This window comes from Rana temporaria, chromosome 13 (assembly GCF_905171775.1).
Source record: "Rana temporaria chromosome 13, aRanTem1.1, whole genome shotgun sequence".
Taxonomy (NCBI): domain Eukaryota; kingdom Metazoa; phylum Chordata; class Amphibia; order Anura; family Ranidae; genus Rana; species Rana temporaria.
The window spans coordinates 4,808,066-4,823,251 of record NC_053501.1 but is presented as its reverse complement, the minus strand read 5'-3'; the positions used below and the strand labels follow the sequence as shown (position 1 = coordinate 4,823,251).

Sequence of the window (15,186 nt, the reverse complement as noted above, 5' to 3'; positions counted from 1 at the left end):
AATCTATTTTTCCCCCCTCTATTTGCTATAATAAATATCCCCCAAAAAGATATAAAAAAAAAAAAAAACGATTTTTTCCCTCAGTTTAGGCCGATACGTATTCTTCTACCTATTTGTGTTAAAAAAAAAAAAAAAAAAAAAAAAAAGGCAATAAGCATTTATCGATTGGTTTGCGCTAAATTTATAGCGTTTACAAAATAGGGGATAGTTTTATTGCATTTTTATTAATTATTATAATTTTTTTACTACTAATGGTGGCGATCAGCGACATTATGGCGGACACATCGGACAATTTTGACACATTTTTGGGACCATTGTCATTTTGACAGCAAAACGTGCTATAAAAATGCACTGATTACTGTGAAAATGACAATTGCAGTTTGGGAGTTAACCACTAGGGGGCTCTGAAGGGGTTAAGTGTGACCTCATCTGTGTTTCTAACTGTATGGGGGCGGGGCTGGACGTGTGACGTCATTGATCGTGCTTCCCTATATCCGGGAACACACGATCAATGACGGCACCACAATGAAGAACGGGGAAGCTGTGTTTACACTCACCCCTCCCCGTTCTTCAGCTCCAGGGACTGATCGCAGGACTCCGGCGGCGAGCGGGTCCCGCGGTCACGGCGCTTTGGACCGAGTCGTGGGCGACCCACGGCTGGGCACTTAAAGAGGACGTACAGGTACGTGCCTGTGCCATTCTGCCGACATATATGTGCAGGAGGCGGTCCTTAAGTGGTTAAGAGTACCTGTATGAGAACCCACCCTGAATGTCACGTACATACAAATCTTTACTCAGCGACTCCCCTGGACATCACTCCCATCACCTATCATGGGAAGTAGGTTTAGTAGTCTTCTAGGGAAGCCACATTTTTGCTGCTTGCAACAATGACGTCAGTCTTTTCATCACAGTCCATTGTTGGCATTAGAAGCCGCAGGAAGCATTCCGCTCCTTATATTGTATTCATTAAACATCCTGAGCTTCACATTACAGCTCCACTTTTCGGGAGTCACGTCTCAGGTGTCCTCTCACTTCTGCCGAGTTTGACTTGTGATAAGACCGCTAGGCTGTATGTACAGCTCGGCCCGCATTTGAATATGCAAACAGTTAAAGGCTATGCCAGCTAGAAGAATAAACAAGGCTTAGAACCCGAGGTCATGCTGAACAAAAACGCACTAATATATTTAGAAGTACAAAAATCAATACAGCGCTAGTGCAGCTTAACCACTTAAGACCCGGACCATTATGCAGGTTAAGGACCTTGCCTCTTTTTGCGATTCGGCACTGCGTCGCTTTAACTGACAATTGCGCGGTCGTGGGACGTGGCTCCCAAACAAAAATTGGCGTCTTTTTTTCCCCCCACAAATAGAGCTTTCTTTTGGTGGTATTTGATCACCTCTGCGGTTTTTATTTTTTGCGCTTTAAATAAAGCGAAAATTTTGGGGAAAAAAAAAAAAAAAAAAAAAAGCAATTTTTTTTACTTTTTGCTATAATAAATATCCCCCCCCCCAAAAAAAAACAAAACGTTTTTTTCCCCCTCAGTTTAGGCCTATACGTATTCTTCTACCTATTTTTGTTAAAAAAAAAAAAAAAAAAAAAAAAGCAGATCGCCGCCATTACTAGTAAAAAAAATAAATAAAATAAAAATGCCAGAAATCTATCCCCTATTTTGTAGACGCTATAACTTTTGCGCAAACCAATCAATATTTGCTTATTGCGATTTTTTTTACCAAAAATATGGAGACGAATACGTATCGGTCTATACTGAGGAAAAAAAAACTTTTTTTTTTTTTAAATGGTGGTATTTATAAAATAAAAAGTTTTTTTTTTAAATTGTCGCTCTATAAATAGCGCAAAAAAATAAAGACCGCAGAGATGATGAAATACCACCAAACGAAAGCTCGATTTGTGGGGGGGGAAAGAAACAAAGATTTCATTTGGGTACAGTGTAGCATGACCGCGCAATTGTCATTCAAATTGCAACAGCGCTGAAAACTAAAAATTGGTCTGGGCAGGAAGGGGGTGAAAATGCCCGGTATGGAAGGGGTTGTTAGAACATGTACAATAATAAAAATTTTTTTTTTTTTTAAATAAGAATGCCATATTCATCACATATAACACAGCCTGAATGTATAACAAGTACAAAGCCGGGTTTCAAGCTGTTGTCGGTGTCAGCAATTTGTACTTGGAGAGGAAGATTGCCTCTCAGGGATTACTGGCAGGAAACCATTTCCTCTCGTAATTGTACACTTTTCCTCTTCCTCCCTCCCCCCCTCCCCTTCGATTCAACATGTCTTGTTTTGATAGAGAGGGGATGACCGAAAACGGCGATTCTGAATACTGTATATATTTTTTTTTATCCGGGCCATTAGCAGCTGAGTAAACCTGAAGTGATGTTGCTTCCGTGTTTACATTCAGGAGACTGGAACGAAGCCGCTTACGGTCTGTCACTAGGCGCCGAAAATGGAAAGACGCTTTCCCCGACTTGTTCATTCCCCGACTTAGTTGGGGTAGGCGGTACACTTTGGTGGGGGTGGGTCAGCCACGCCATGTGACCTTTGATCTCTAGGAACCCGCCTTCTGACCTTTGGGGGAGGTCCCTGTTCCAATTCCTGAGTCCTAGCCATATTCTTCAATGGGAAACCCCAACACCCTCGCAAATTGCGAGCAGAATTTGAGGAGATTATATATATATATATATATATATATATATATATATATATATATATATATATATATATATATATATATATATATATATATATATATATATATATGCATACTGCTAAAAACGCATCTCATTTAAAGTCCCAAAACCTCCCCCCCCCTTTTAATCATTACCCAATTACCTAAGGCATTTTGGAACCCTTGTATATGCAAGGTGCAAAGAGAAAGGAAAAAAAAAAAAATGGTGTGGGAAGGTGTGAGGGGAAAGGGGGAGGTAGGCATACATGGATCAACATTTTTCCCCCCCAATATAGTCCCCCTGTGGACAGTGGGAAAGGTGGACGGTATTATTATAGCGGTTTACAAATTACATTAAAAATAAGCTTATTCTTTCTCCAAAGTCCTAAAAAGGACAACCTACAATATATTCACTTACTTGAAACAGTTCTCTTCGTAAATGCTGTTCCAGATCTTCCAAGCGTCGGGTCCTTTATATCCCGTGTATCGTTCCGGGTTAATCAGCAAGTCGACATACTCCGCATCCGGAGATTCCTCATCTAAAACAAAACAATGATACGTTCTTTACAATAAGGAGCATGGGAAGTTCGTGATCGTAGAGTAGCTTTACTTTAATTTGAATGTAATCCTCTCCTTTAGGCACTCCTACAAACCAGTACATTTTGGACACTATGGGTGAAACCAACAAAGCTTCCTGCTCCACTGCAATAGTGCAGGAAACTGGAGCGAGTGGTGTGTATGGCAACGAAAGGGATATCATCCGTTTTCAAAATAGAAAACTTCTGCAAATCTCCACCAGCCTGAACCTGGTGTAAGGGATGTGAACAGAATGCCAATAACCTAGCAGGCACTTCGCTTCTCTCCGTTTGTGCAGGGAACACAATACATGGGCAGAGCCAACGTGCAAGCAGGGAAGCCACTTTCTTTGCTTGGGTTAAAGTGTTCGTGCGTCTACCTTCCACACAGGAACCTATCTATGGAGTCTGGCTCAGCCTAGTGCTGGGCAGACAGTGCTGGTCATACAGCAGAAAAACAATAGTCTGATTTTTATCACTGTAACGCCACTGGCGTTATGTCCTGCGGAGCGAGCACGGCTTCACTTACTTGTAGCAGCGCCGCTCCTCTCGATGTGACGTTCGCGTCACTTTCGGTGCGCCGCTGTTTGCGTCCCAGGGATGACGGCAGGTTGTTCTGCTATTCTTGTTGGACACCTGCCGTCACCTGGGACCCCTCACAGAGTGCCATCGGACCTACCACTGCCTCAAGCTTCAGGACCCCCTGTCTCTGGGAACAGACCTCCAGGTAGCTACAGCCCAGGACACCCAGGAACTACATCTTGTATCCTGACAAACCTTCTGAACCCTGATCATCAAGTCCCAGCACTCACAGACCAACCTGGATGATTCATCAGCAGCTTATACCACAAACACCTGATACCAACGGAATCGCAAGTATCATATATACACTGAAATGCAATGGCTCACTGTGAAAAGACTGTAAATGCAATCTCTATCATACCCATTGTTCCAGTGTAATTCCTGCTTGATATAACCACTCATCTTAGGCATCTATACCGTGTGTAGTTGAATTCTCAGGAGCAGCAGAAATAGACACTTACCATAGACTGTTGAAGTATTATTTGTTGCTACTAAACTAACAATAGTGCATTCCTTACTAACCACATACCTTAGAGACCTTATTAAGTGATTACTTGCTCATAACTTGCTTATGAAGGAATAAGCTACCCCATGTTTAAAGCGGGGGTTCACCCTTAGAGGGCACTTTTCCCCCTTAGATTGCTGCTCGTTTTTACTAGGGGAATCGGCTATTTATTTTAAAATATGTGCAGTACTTACCCGTTTACGAGATGCATCTCTCTCCGTCGCTTCCGGGTATGGGCTTCGGGAATGGGCGTTCCTTCTTGATTGACAGTCTTCCGAGAGGCTTCCGACGGTCGCATCCATCGCGTCACGATTTTCCGAAAAAAGGCGAACGTCGGTGCGCAGGCGCAGTATAGAGCCGCACCGACGTTCGGCTTCTTTCGGCTACGAGTGACGCGATGGATGCGACCGTCGGAAGCCTCTCGGAAGGCTGTCACTCAAGAAGGAACGCCCGCTCCCGAAGACCCATACCCGGAAGCGACGGAGAAGATGCAGCTCGAAAACGGGTAAGTACTGCTCATATTTTACTACAAATAGCCGATTCCCCTAGACCGAACGAGCAGGAACATTATGGGAGAAAAAAAAAAATTTCTTAAATGGGTGAACTCCTGCTTTAAGTTGGTTATCAAATGAGGTTGTGATGATTTAAACCCTAAACTCTCTGATCATATAAGAGATCATATAAGAGAGTGAATTGGTGGTTTATACCCTGACACACACACACACACACACACACACACACACACACACACACACACACACACACACACACACACACACACACACACACACTATTATTTTTTGCGCTATAAACAAAAGTAGAGTGACAATTTTGAAAAAAAAAAAATTTTTTCCTTTCCTATAATAAATATCCCCCAAAAATATATACAAAACATTTTTTTTCTTCCTCGGTTTAGGCCGATACGTATTCTTTTATCGATTGGTTTGCGCAAAATTTATAGTGTTTACAAAATAGGAGATGGTTTTATTGCATTTTTATTAAAAAAAATGTTTTTACGACTAATGGCGGCGATCAGTGATTTTTTCCGTGACCGCGACATTATGGCGGACACATCGGACAATTTTGACACATTTTTGGGACAATTGTCATTTTCACAGCAAAAAATGCTATAAAAAATGCACCGATTACTGTGAAAATGATAATTGCAGTTTGGGAGTTAACCACTAGGGGGCGTTGAAGGGGTCAAGTGTGATCTCATATGTTTTTCTAACTGTAGGGGGGCGGGGCTGGACATGTGACATCATTGATCGTGTTTCCCTATATCAGGGAATACACGATCAATGAAGCTGCCACTGTGAAGAACGGGGAAGCTGCGTTTACACACAGCTCTCCTCGTTCTTCAGCTCCGGGGATCGCGGGACTCCAGCGGCGATCGGGTCCGCGGTCTCGCGACCCCGTCCGATGTCCTTTGCTGCGGACATCCATGTTTCAAAATCCGCGCCTCCTCAAACTGTTCCATGATAGGCGGAACACAAATTTTCCCAGCGGGGCCTCTGTTCAGTTTTCCGCCTATCACGGACGTCCTCTCGTCCGAGGATGAGAAGGCATCCGTGATAGGCGGAACACTGAACAGAGGCCCTGCTGGGAAAATTAGTGTTCCGCCTATTACGGAACAGTCTCAGGAGGAGGCGCGGCTTTTAAATCATGGATGTCGGCAGGCTGAAACCTGGATGTCTGCAGCCTGACAGACAGATCCGGCGTATAAGACGACCCCCGACTTTGGATGCATTTCTTTTGCATCCAAAAGGTCGCCTTATATGCCGGTATGTATGTATGTATGTATGTATGTATGTATGTATGTATGTATGTATGTATGTATGGTTTCATTTATTGATTTTCATTATTAGCGCTGCACTTTATTTTTTTGTCTTGCATACACACTGTCAGACCAAATTCCAACCATCCAAAATGCGGTGACGCAAAAAAACACGACGAGAAAAATTAAGTTCAATGCTTCAGAGCATGCGTCGACTTGATTCTGAGCATGCGTGTTTTTTTTTTCCTCCGTCGGAGTTCCACACAGACGATCGAAATTTCCGACAGAACAGGTTTTATTCCCCCCCCCCCCCCCCCCAATGGAAAAAAAAAATCCCATTTCTAAACACGGACGGAAAAAAAAAGTCCGATGGTGCCCACACACACACGAACGGAATTTCCGATGAAAAAGGTCCATCTGACTTTTTTCCCCCCCATCGGAAATTCCGATCGGGTGTACGCGACATAAGCCATTCGTTAGAACTGAGTGCCCCGGCTCTTGTCATCTTCCCAGTCTGAGATCAGGAGAAGAATAGGCTACATACCATCGTGTTCGCAGAAATTATCATCGGAGTTATCGTCATGATGGTTCCACTGCGAAAAGGCTTCCTGGGCGGCTTCACTGCAAGAAGAAATGTCATAATAAAAGACCAAACTTTCGTTTCCTGATATGTACACTGGGTCTTACTTCGTTATTTTACCAAAATCTAGCATTAACTTTTGGGTGGAGTCTATCCATATGTACAGCATTACAGAAAGATGCCCCCCGATTGGTCTCCAATAATATCCCAAAAATCGGGAGGAAAGATATGGTATAAAAAAAAAAAAAAAAAAAATTTAAAAAAAAGTTCACTCACCTCAAGGATTCATCCACAGCACCCAACCTTTTCTCTTTCTCACACTCCAGCTCGCCGTTCCGATTCGCACTCTCTGTGTACTAAAAAAAAGGGAGCAGTAAAAGCACATTAACCCTTTCATATTTATTTGGGTAACTACGGTCTGTATTTAAAAATGTAATTGCACCTTTGGCTGATGCATAAAAAGTTCAGGTACTTTTGGAGCAGGGGCGTACCTACGGGGGGGTCGCAGGGGCGACTGCATATAGAGGAAATTATCTCACCATTTTCCTCCTGCAGTCGATGAATGCCCACTTCTCCTCCCACAGGCATTCAGTGGCTGCATGAGGAAAAATGGAGTCTCCAAACTTTCTAAACAAAGGGCCAATTTACTATCCTTCAGAGTTTAGGCAAGTCGGACTGTGGCCAGTTGGAGAAGGAAATGCCCTAGCCTCGAATAGCCCGTCATTAGTTTTAGTGGGAGCAATAGCGCCCCATTGTGGGCATCAGTGGGAGGAATGGCGCCCCATTATTGGTTTCTGTTGAGGATGGACTAGTACCCTAAGGCAACGAATTTGGAGACCGTGGCTCTAGATGCAGATGCCCCCGCCACTCCGATCCAGCTCCTTTCTACTGCCCACCTCTCTCCTGGCGCCGTCTATTAACCCTGTCTGGCAGCCTCTGCTGGTGGAGATCTGCAAGGATGGAGAGCAGGGAAGGGGCTGGTAAATGTGTAATTTTCTGTCCCATTCCTTGTCTGAAGGAACAGAGTCAGTGATGCCAATAACAGACTGTCTAGTCATAACTGAAACATAGTAAACATGTTACTATGCTTCAAGTGGTCCTAAAGCCTTAAAAAAAGGGGTTGTAAGGGTTAATTAAAAAAACACATACATACATACCATACTTCCCTCCAGTGCGTAGTTAGTTTTGCACAGAGTGGCCCTGATCCTGGTCTTCTGGGGTTCCTTGGCGGCTGTCTCAGCTCCTCCCCGCAAGAGCCAACCCCTGTTCTGGGAAGTGCTCTCCCAAGGAGGGGTTAGCTTGCGGGCACGCTCCTGTGTGATACAGTGGCGGCCATAGCCAGCAGCAAGCATCACTCAGCCCGACCCCCCGGCGTCATTTATTAGATTGACAGCAGCGGGAGCCAAAGGCTGCTCTGCTAGCAATCTCCAATGAAGAGCCGAGAAGCCAGCGCATTCACGACGCAGGACTTTCGAGGGCTCAGGTAAGTGAACGGGGGGGGGGGGGGTACACAGCAGATGGAAATCCGGACTGTGCACACATGGGTGCCCAGTAGGAGGGGCCTGGGAGCGCCAGCGGGGGAATCACAGAAGAGGAGTATCTGTGCAAAACCCCATTATACGATCTTCCATTCCACCAACCCACGACAGCTTATCCGACAATCCAGCCGACAGGAACGACCCATTCCATTTCCCAGAATAACCGAGACACAAGCTATGGTTCTGGTTCCAAAATGAATGAATAGTTTTATGGTTAGCTCTCAGCTTTTTATACAGTTACAAGCATGTGACAGTTAATCACAGGGACAATGAAACTCTCCACCCAAACATCACACAATGGGGCTTCAATACACCTTCAGATGGGCCAATTACTAATCACTATCCAGACACTCTGGCACCGCATTTAGAGGGGTTAATTACTACAGCTTGACAAGTCACATTCCACATTTTATCATCAATAGACTTCACACAATACAGTGTCATCAGCATCCACAATGAAAGGTCTTTCAGAAGCCAGACTCAATTAACACCTCAAAGTTAGATATCTGACCTTTACAGACTTTTTACAGTGAAGCCCCCCGATACATTAATGTAAAGGGGACTGAACTGTAAAGGGGCATTGCAACAAAGATGATGTGGAAGGGAATGGACGAAGGACACTGTGGGACGGGACGGGACGGGGGGGGGGGGGGGGGGGGTTGTGGTGACCCTGAGGCCATATATGTTCTCACCGATACAGGGCCCGTGACTTTTTATTCCCTTGCTGGCCCCAATCCGGCCCTCCTAAAGTCTGAAGGGCAATAAAGTGGCCCTTTGTTTGTAAAGTTTGGAGACCCCTGGTCTAGGCCAACAGCCTCATTAAGATCTTACACATTTGCATATTTCCCCACCGCTTCCATTAGGGTTGAAGGCTCTTGGCAGAGGTACTGAAGCAGGGTGCGGTGTCATGTACAACACCCTGTTGGCCCCTCCCACCAGCCGCAATCCGCCTGCATTGCATTGATAAGCGCAGCGATCCAGTGATAAGGACAACGGTATAAAATAAGGTATGTAATGAAAACAGAAAGGCTTTAGTTAATAATTTCATTAGCATGTTGATGAGGAGAGAGAGGGGGGGGGGGGGTTAGGAACCAGGGAAGGCAATATAAGCAGATTAAAACTTCAGCTTTAATGACTGCATAGCTGCATTCATTTGTGTCTTTTCTATCTGCCTGGGGTTTAGGTTTAATAAAATATTCATTAAAGGATTTAGAGCTGCACGCGGCCACCTGCAGCATCTCTCTTTTTATATAACTTGGGAGTAGAAGAAGGACCAACAACAAGGAAGGCTCTCGGTGCAGAATTACATTCTGGGTCCCCGGTGAGTGCACAGACCAGCGAGCCCCATGCCGACTTTCCCCCCCCCACACTTCCCCGACGTCTATTTCTGGCTCACATGGCACCTGAACAGTTTAGAATTGGGAAAGAAAAAAAATATTCCCTTGCCGTCTTTATCTTCTCTGCCGCTGTCACGCGGTGTTTACTGAACTGTGGAGTAAATGTAATTTAGTTTCTTTTTAATTAAAACATACAAAGCTTTTTACGGAAGAGTGCCAGGATTTTCGGTAAACTCCTGCTGGTCACACTACAGAGCCAAAGCGGTTAAAGCATATTGTGCTTTTAATAGGGAACATACAAGCCCTCCAGTACATAGGAACTGATAATGGAACCATTTCATCAGCAAAAAAAAACAAAAAACGAAAAGTACAAAAAGCGCATTCCCAAAAAGCGTGTGGTGCCATGTCTGCAGAATACCGGATCAGCCTTCAATCGGGGGCATTCCCTTGCTTGGAGAGGGGGGGGGGGGTCTGCAAACTTTCCAAGCAGAGGGCCAGTTTACTGTCCTGATCAGCAGTCTGGCTCCACCTAATGTCTGTAGGCGCAAACCATGCTGTTGTAATATTAATATTTATGTGTAGGTATGTATGGCACAATATATTGTATTACATTACCATATTGACCAGGAATTCAGTTGAACTGTCCAAGCCAGCTGAATTCTAACATATCAAAAGATACAGACCCTTAGATGTGTTAATCTTATGCAAGACTACCTAGGTGTGTGTGTGTGTGTGTGTGTGTGTGTTATGGCCTGTTAACCTCAAAGGTTAAATTGTTTACATACATAAGGAAGTATTTATTGATGGTAATCAGACTTGCGGAAGGTATTCGTTCAGGGAAACATTTGGTTGACCTGGAAGAACCCCTCCCTCCAGTGTGAGACCAGTATTGGAGACATTCAAGCTGGCATTCAGTCAGTCTTGTCACTGAGAATATTCTCTGTGCATTGTATGAACATGGCACAGGTCTAGGAAAAGATGGGATTCTGAATTACTCTGTTGTATTTGTATCATCTGTGGAATTTGGACTTTGTTCTGTATTGGAAATCAAATAAATGCACTCTCTGGAGAGCCTGGTGTGTTGCTGCGGAGGAACATAATTTATAGTCATCATACTAATACCTAAATATCAATTATCTAACCGGACTCCATTATATATCTCTCATATATATATATATATATATATATATATATATATATATATATATATATATATATATATATATATATATATATATATATATATATATATATATATATATATATATATATATATAATGTGTGTGTGTGTGTGTGTGTGTGTGTGTATGACTTCACTACATTGGTGCCGTGATACTCTGGACATTGGATCTTATGGTTCTGTATTGGACATAACTTCACTACACATGCCCCACCAATGGGCGTCAGGGGGAGCGCCACTGCCACACCAATGGGAGTTTGGTGAAATCGCGCCCCACCAAGGGCGCCGGGCGTAATCGCTATGGATGGATCGGCCTCAGGTGACCAACATCGCGGGTACCCTGGACAGGCAAGGGTGCTTATTAAATGTCAGCAGCTACAGTGTTTGTAGCTGCTGACTTAATTTTTTTTTTTTTACAACTGGACCTCCGCTTTAAAGATGAACTCCAGGATAAGCCAATATTGTCATTAAAATGTGTAGAGCACAGTAGTGATGTCAATTCTAATTTTTACACAGAAATACCTTAGTTTTCAGAGGCAATTGCTGCATTTATATCCCAAGGGTCTATTGAGGAGTACCGTATTTGCCGGCGTATAAGACGACCCCTGCTGGTTTTGGGATATACTCGCTGTATAAGACGACCCCCTCACTGTGCCATTATGCCTGCCCCACTGTGCCATTATGCCTGCCTCGACGATCTCCCTACCTTCTCCTGTTTGCAGAGTTTCTCAGGCTGCGGGCGTCCATTATTCAAAAGCCGCGCCTCCTCCTCAGGCTGTTCCGTGATAGGCGGAACACTAATTTTCCCAGCAGAGCCTCTGTTCAGTGTTCTGCCTATCACGGATGTCCTCTCGTCCGAGGATGAGAGGGCATCCATGATAGGCGGAACACTGAACAGAGGCTCTGCTGGGAAAATTAGTGTTCCGCCTATCACGGAACAGCCTGAGGAGGAGGCGCGGCTTTTAAATAATGGATGATGCCGTCTGACAGACAGGTACCCGGCGTATAAGACAACCCCCGACTTTTGGGGCATGATTTTAGATGCAAAAAGTCGTCTTATACGCCGGAAAATACGGTATATGTAAATGAATGCATTTTTTTTGCGCCCGGAGTTCACCTTTAAGTATTGGTTTACTTCTATGGCAATGTGCTTTTGTCTGCAAACAAATTTTTCACGTTGTCTTTGTTCTAGGAATCCTAAAAGGCAGCTGCAGATAGAATAAATTGCATGTCAGTCGCAGAAATCTGTAGACTAATATAGAACAGTTGACTACTTTAAAACCGTGCCGGGTGAACACTCTACAGTAATCTCAAAGCACAATCTCTCTGTCCAAAAAGAGAGCGCCGGTTCACCTATAATGGGCATTTTATCACAAAAAAGGAAGATAATATTCTCCTTTATAAGCTTCCAAAACAATCATTGGATCCGCCTGGCATTAGCAATTTCCATAACCTTTCTGCGACACTCGCTAACTAAACAATCTAAACTTTCCTCGACCTTCAAGAAGCGGACACACACCAATGGGCGGCCAATTTATGCGATCCAAACTTTCCACAGTAATATGTCCATGCGGTGATCGGAATTTCAAGACACACATTCTTTTAAAACAATATACCAAATCTTACTGAACATCCGAGCTTTAAAACTATAAAACAAAGTGATGGGAAAGGAGGAGAATTAGGGGCAATGCAGGAAGTTCTTGGTTCTCCATTTTTTTTTTAGATTTAACGATTTTTCACGAAGGACATCTTTATATTAAGCGAATGTCTCTACTCAAAGACATACATCATTGAAAAGTGTCACACATAATATAAACCCCGATACCCTTCCGCCAACCTCCCCCCGCCCTAGAACACCCGGACACTTTTTCTCACCTTAAGTCAGGGTTTGACAAGTTTGCTTGGAGTCTAGGAGCCAGCTAAAAAAAAGTTAGGAGCCAGAAACGCGTCCCGCCGAGCTCTCGCGCAGAATCGAACGCATACGTGAGCAGCGCCCGCATATGTAAATGGTATTAAAATCACACACACACATGTGAGATATCGCCGCGATTGGTAGAGCGAGAGCCATATTTATAGCCCTAGACCTCCTCTGTGGTGGCCGTTGGAATTACAGGTTACATTACATGTAGCAAAAAACTGCAGTTTTAATGTTTTTTCACTGCCATCTCCTTCCCTCAAATTAGAACCCCCAAACATAGAACAACATATATATATATATATATATATATATATATATATATATATATATATATATATATATATATATATATATATATATATATATATATATATATATATATATATATATATATATATATATATAATTTTGGGGGTCTGTCAACATAAAAGTAGGCAGGATAGCCCTGAAAATTGTCTGGCATGGCGTAAACTCACCGCTTTGGCACTACCAGCTAAGAAACCCAGATGTATCACACCGGCCATAGACAGATGGTCTTTTTCCTGTTTTGAACTGACCAAATTTCTAAATTTCAATCCATCTATGGGCAGGCTGGTGGTACGGAAGTTGACAAAAAGGGTGCAATTCCTAATCTTCCTTGGAAAGAACCTAAGAGGAGCAATGACACTCCAGGCAGCATGTGCCCAAGCCCTGCTCACCTGCCATGCTCTTACCCGTCCCTGCTAGTCACACAGGTGCACCCATTGGAAAAGTGGATGATGAGCAGGTGGGCGTTAATTTGCCAAAGTCTAGCCATAAATTAGGTCAAATTCCAAACAAATTCTCTTTAGAAAAAAAAATCTGAAATTTTATACGTTGTGATCTGATGGTGCCACCCATGATTTCGAAAGTCGTCCAACCAAGCCTTCAATTTCACCTCATTGTGTTACAGAAAATGATTTTTCCGGACAAGAATTGTCTTTTCTTGCGCATTTTTCAATTATATTTCTTACATGATTCTCCCATTGATTAGAAAAAAATGATTAATTTTTAAAGATTTCAAACATGCCTGATCGCTTGAATTTGATGGCTGCACGCAAACCGGCCGTAACACTAAATGGTGCGAAATTTTACAGAAAATTATTGGATCTTCTAAAGAAAATTCTTCCGGAATTCAACCCATGAATGGCTGGCCTTATGCCACGTACACACGATCGGAAATTCCGACAACAAAACCGTGTGTTGCATACACACGGTCACACAAATGTTGTCCGAAATTCCGAACGTCAAGAACGCGGTGATCGTACAACACTGCGACGAGCAGAGAAAAATGAAGTTTAATGATTCCGAGCACGCGTAGGATTTTTGTGCGTCGAATTGGCTACAGACCGATGATCGGAATGTCCGACAAGACATTGGGGCAGATCCACAAAGCGAGTACGCCGGCGTACTTTCAAATTTCCTGCGTCATATCGTTGTTTTGAATCCTCAAAACAAGATACGACGGCATCTGGGTTAGATCCGACAGGCGTAAGTCTTCGTATGCCTTCTGATCTAAGATGCAGGGATGGACTGGCCATTGGGACTACAGGGAGTTTCCCGGTGGGCCGATGGCTCAGTGGGCCGGCTTCAGTGACAGCGGCCTGGGAGTTTCTCACTTCTGCCTAATCTTGTCCCATAAGGGGGGGGGCACCAAACTGATTCTTTGCCCCGGGAGAACCAGCCGTTCCACTCTAATAAAGTAAAACGGCTAGTGGCTAGTGAAGGGGGAGAGGGGGCTTGGGTGGCCGGGGGGGGGGGGGGGGGGGGGTGCGGGAGTTGTCCGGCCGCTGTGGGAGAGACCTGTCAAAGTGGGCCAGTCTGGATGAAGTCCAGGGCCAAATTTTTGTCCCAGTCCAGCCCTGCTAAGATGCAATTCTTCAGCGTCCGCTGGGTGGCGTTCCAGTCGTAATCCGCGTCAAGTATGCAAATTAGCTATTTCCGACAATCCACGAACGTACGAGCGGCCGTCGTATTCTTTTATGTCGCCTCTAGTCGGCTTTTTCCGGCGTATAGTTAAAGCTGCTATGTTAAGTATGGCCGTCGTTCCCGCGTTTAATTTAAAAAATTTTTTTTCATTTGCGTAAGTCGTCCGTGAATCGGGCTGGACGTAATTTACGTCCACGTCAAAACAATGACGTCCTTGCGACATCATTTAGCGCAATGCACGGTGGGAAATTTAGGGACGGCGCATGCGCAGTTCGTTCGGCGCGGGGACACGCTTCATTTAAATGAAACACGCCCCCCTACTCGCCAATTTGAATTAGGCGCCCTTACGCTGCGAGAGATACACTACGCCGCTGTAACTTACAGCGCGAATTCTTCCAGGATTCAAACCAAAAAAAAGTAAGTTACGGCGGCGTAGCGCATCTCAGAAACGCTGCGCCGGGGCAGATCTTTGTGAATCTGCCCCATTGTGTACGCGGCATTACTCACAAAGATCATAGTGGAGCACAAAAGGAGAGTTCCCTAGCCAAAGAAAGCAATAGAT

General features: G+C 44.2%; 1 protein-coding gene across 2 annotated transcripts in view; it reads right to left on the bottom strand.

The window, feature by feature from the left end:
- The window catches only part of ERO1A (endoplasmic reticulum oxidoreductase 1 alpha), a 54,188-nt gene that overhangs the window by 19,211 nt on the left and 19,791 nt on the right, over positions 1–15,186 (bottom strand). For both annotated transcript variants that reach the window (XM_040333679.1, XM_040333680.1), the window contains exons 5-7: positions 6,981–7,060; positions 6,669–6,745; positions 3,104–3,224 (exon numbers count right to left, since the gene is read on the bottom strand). In XM_040333679.1, coding sequence (XP_040189613.1) covers positions 3,104–3,224; positions 6,669–6,745; positions 6,981–7,060 — 278 coding nt within the window. The remainder of the gene's footprint in view (positions 1–3,103; positions 3,225–6,668; positions 6,746–6,980; positions 7,061–15,186) is intronic.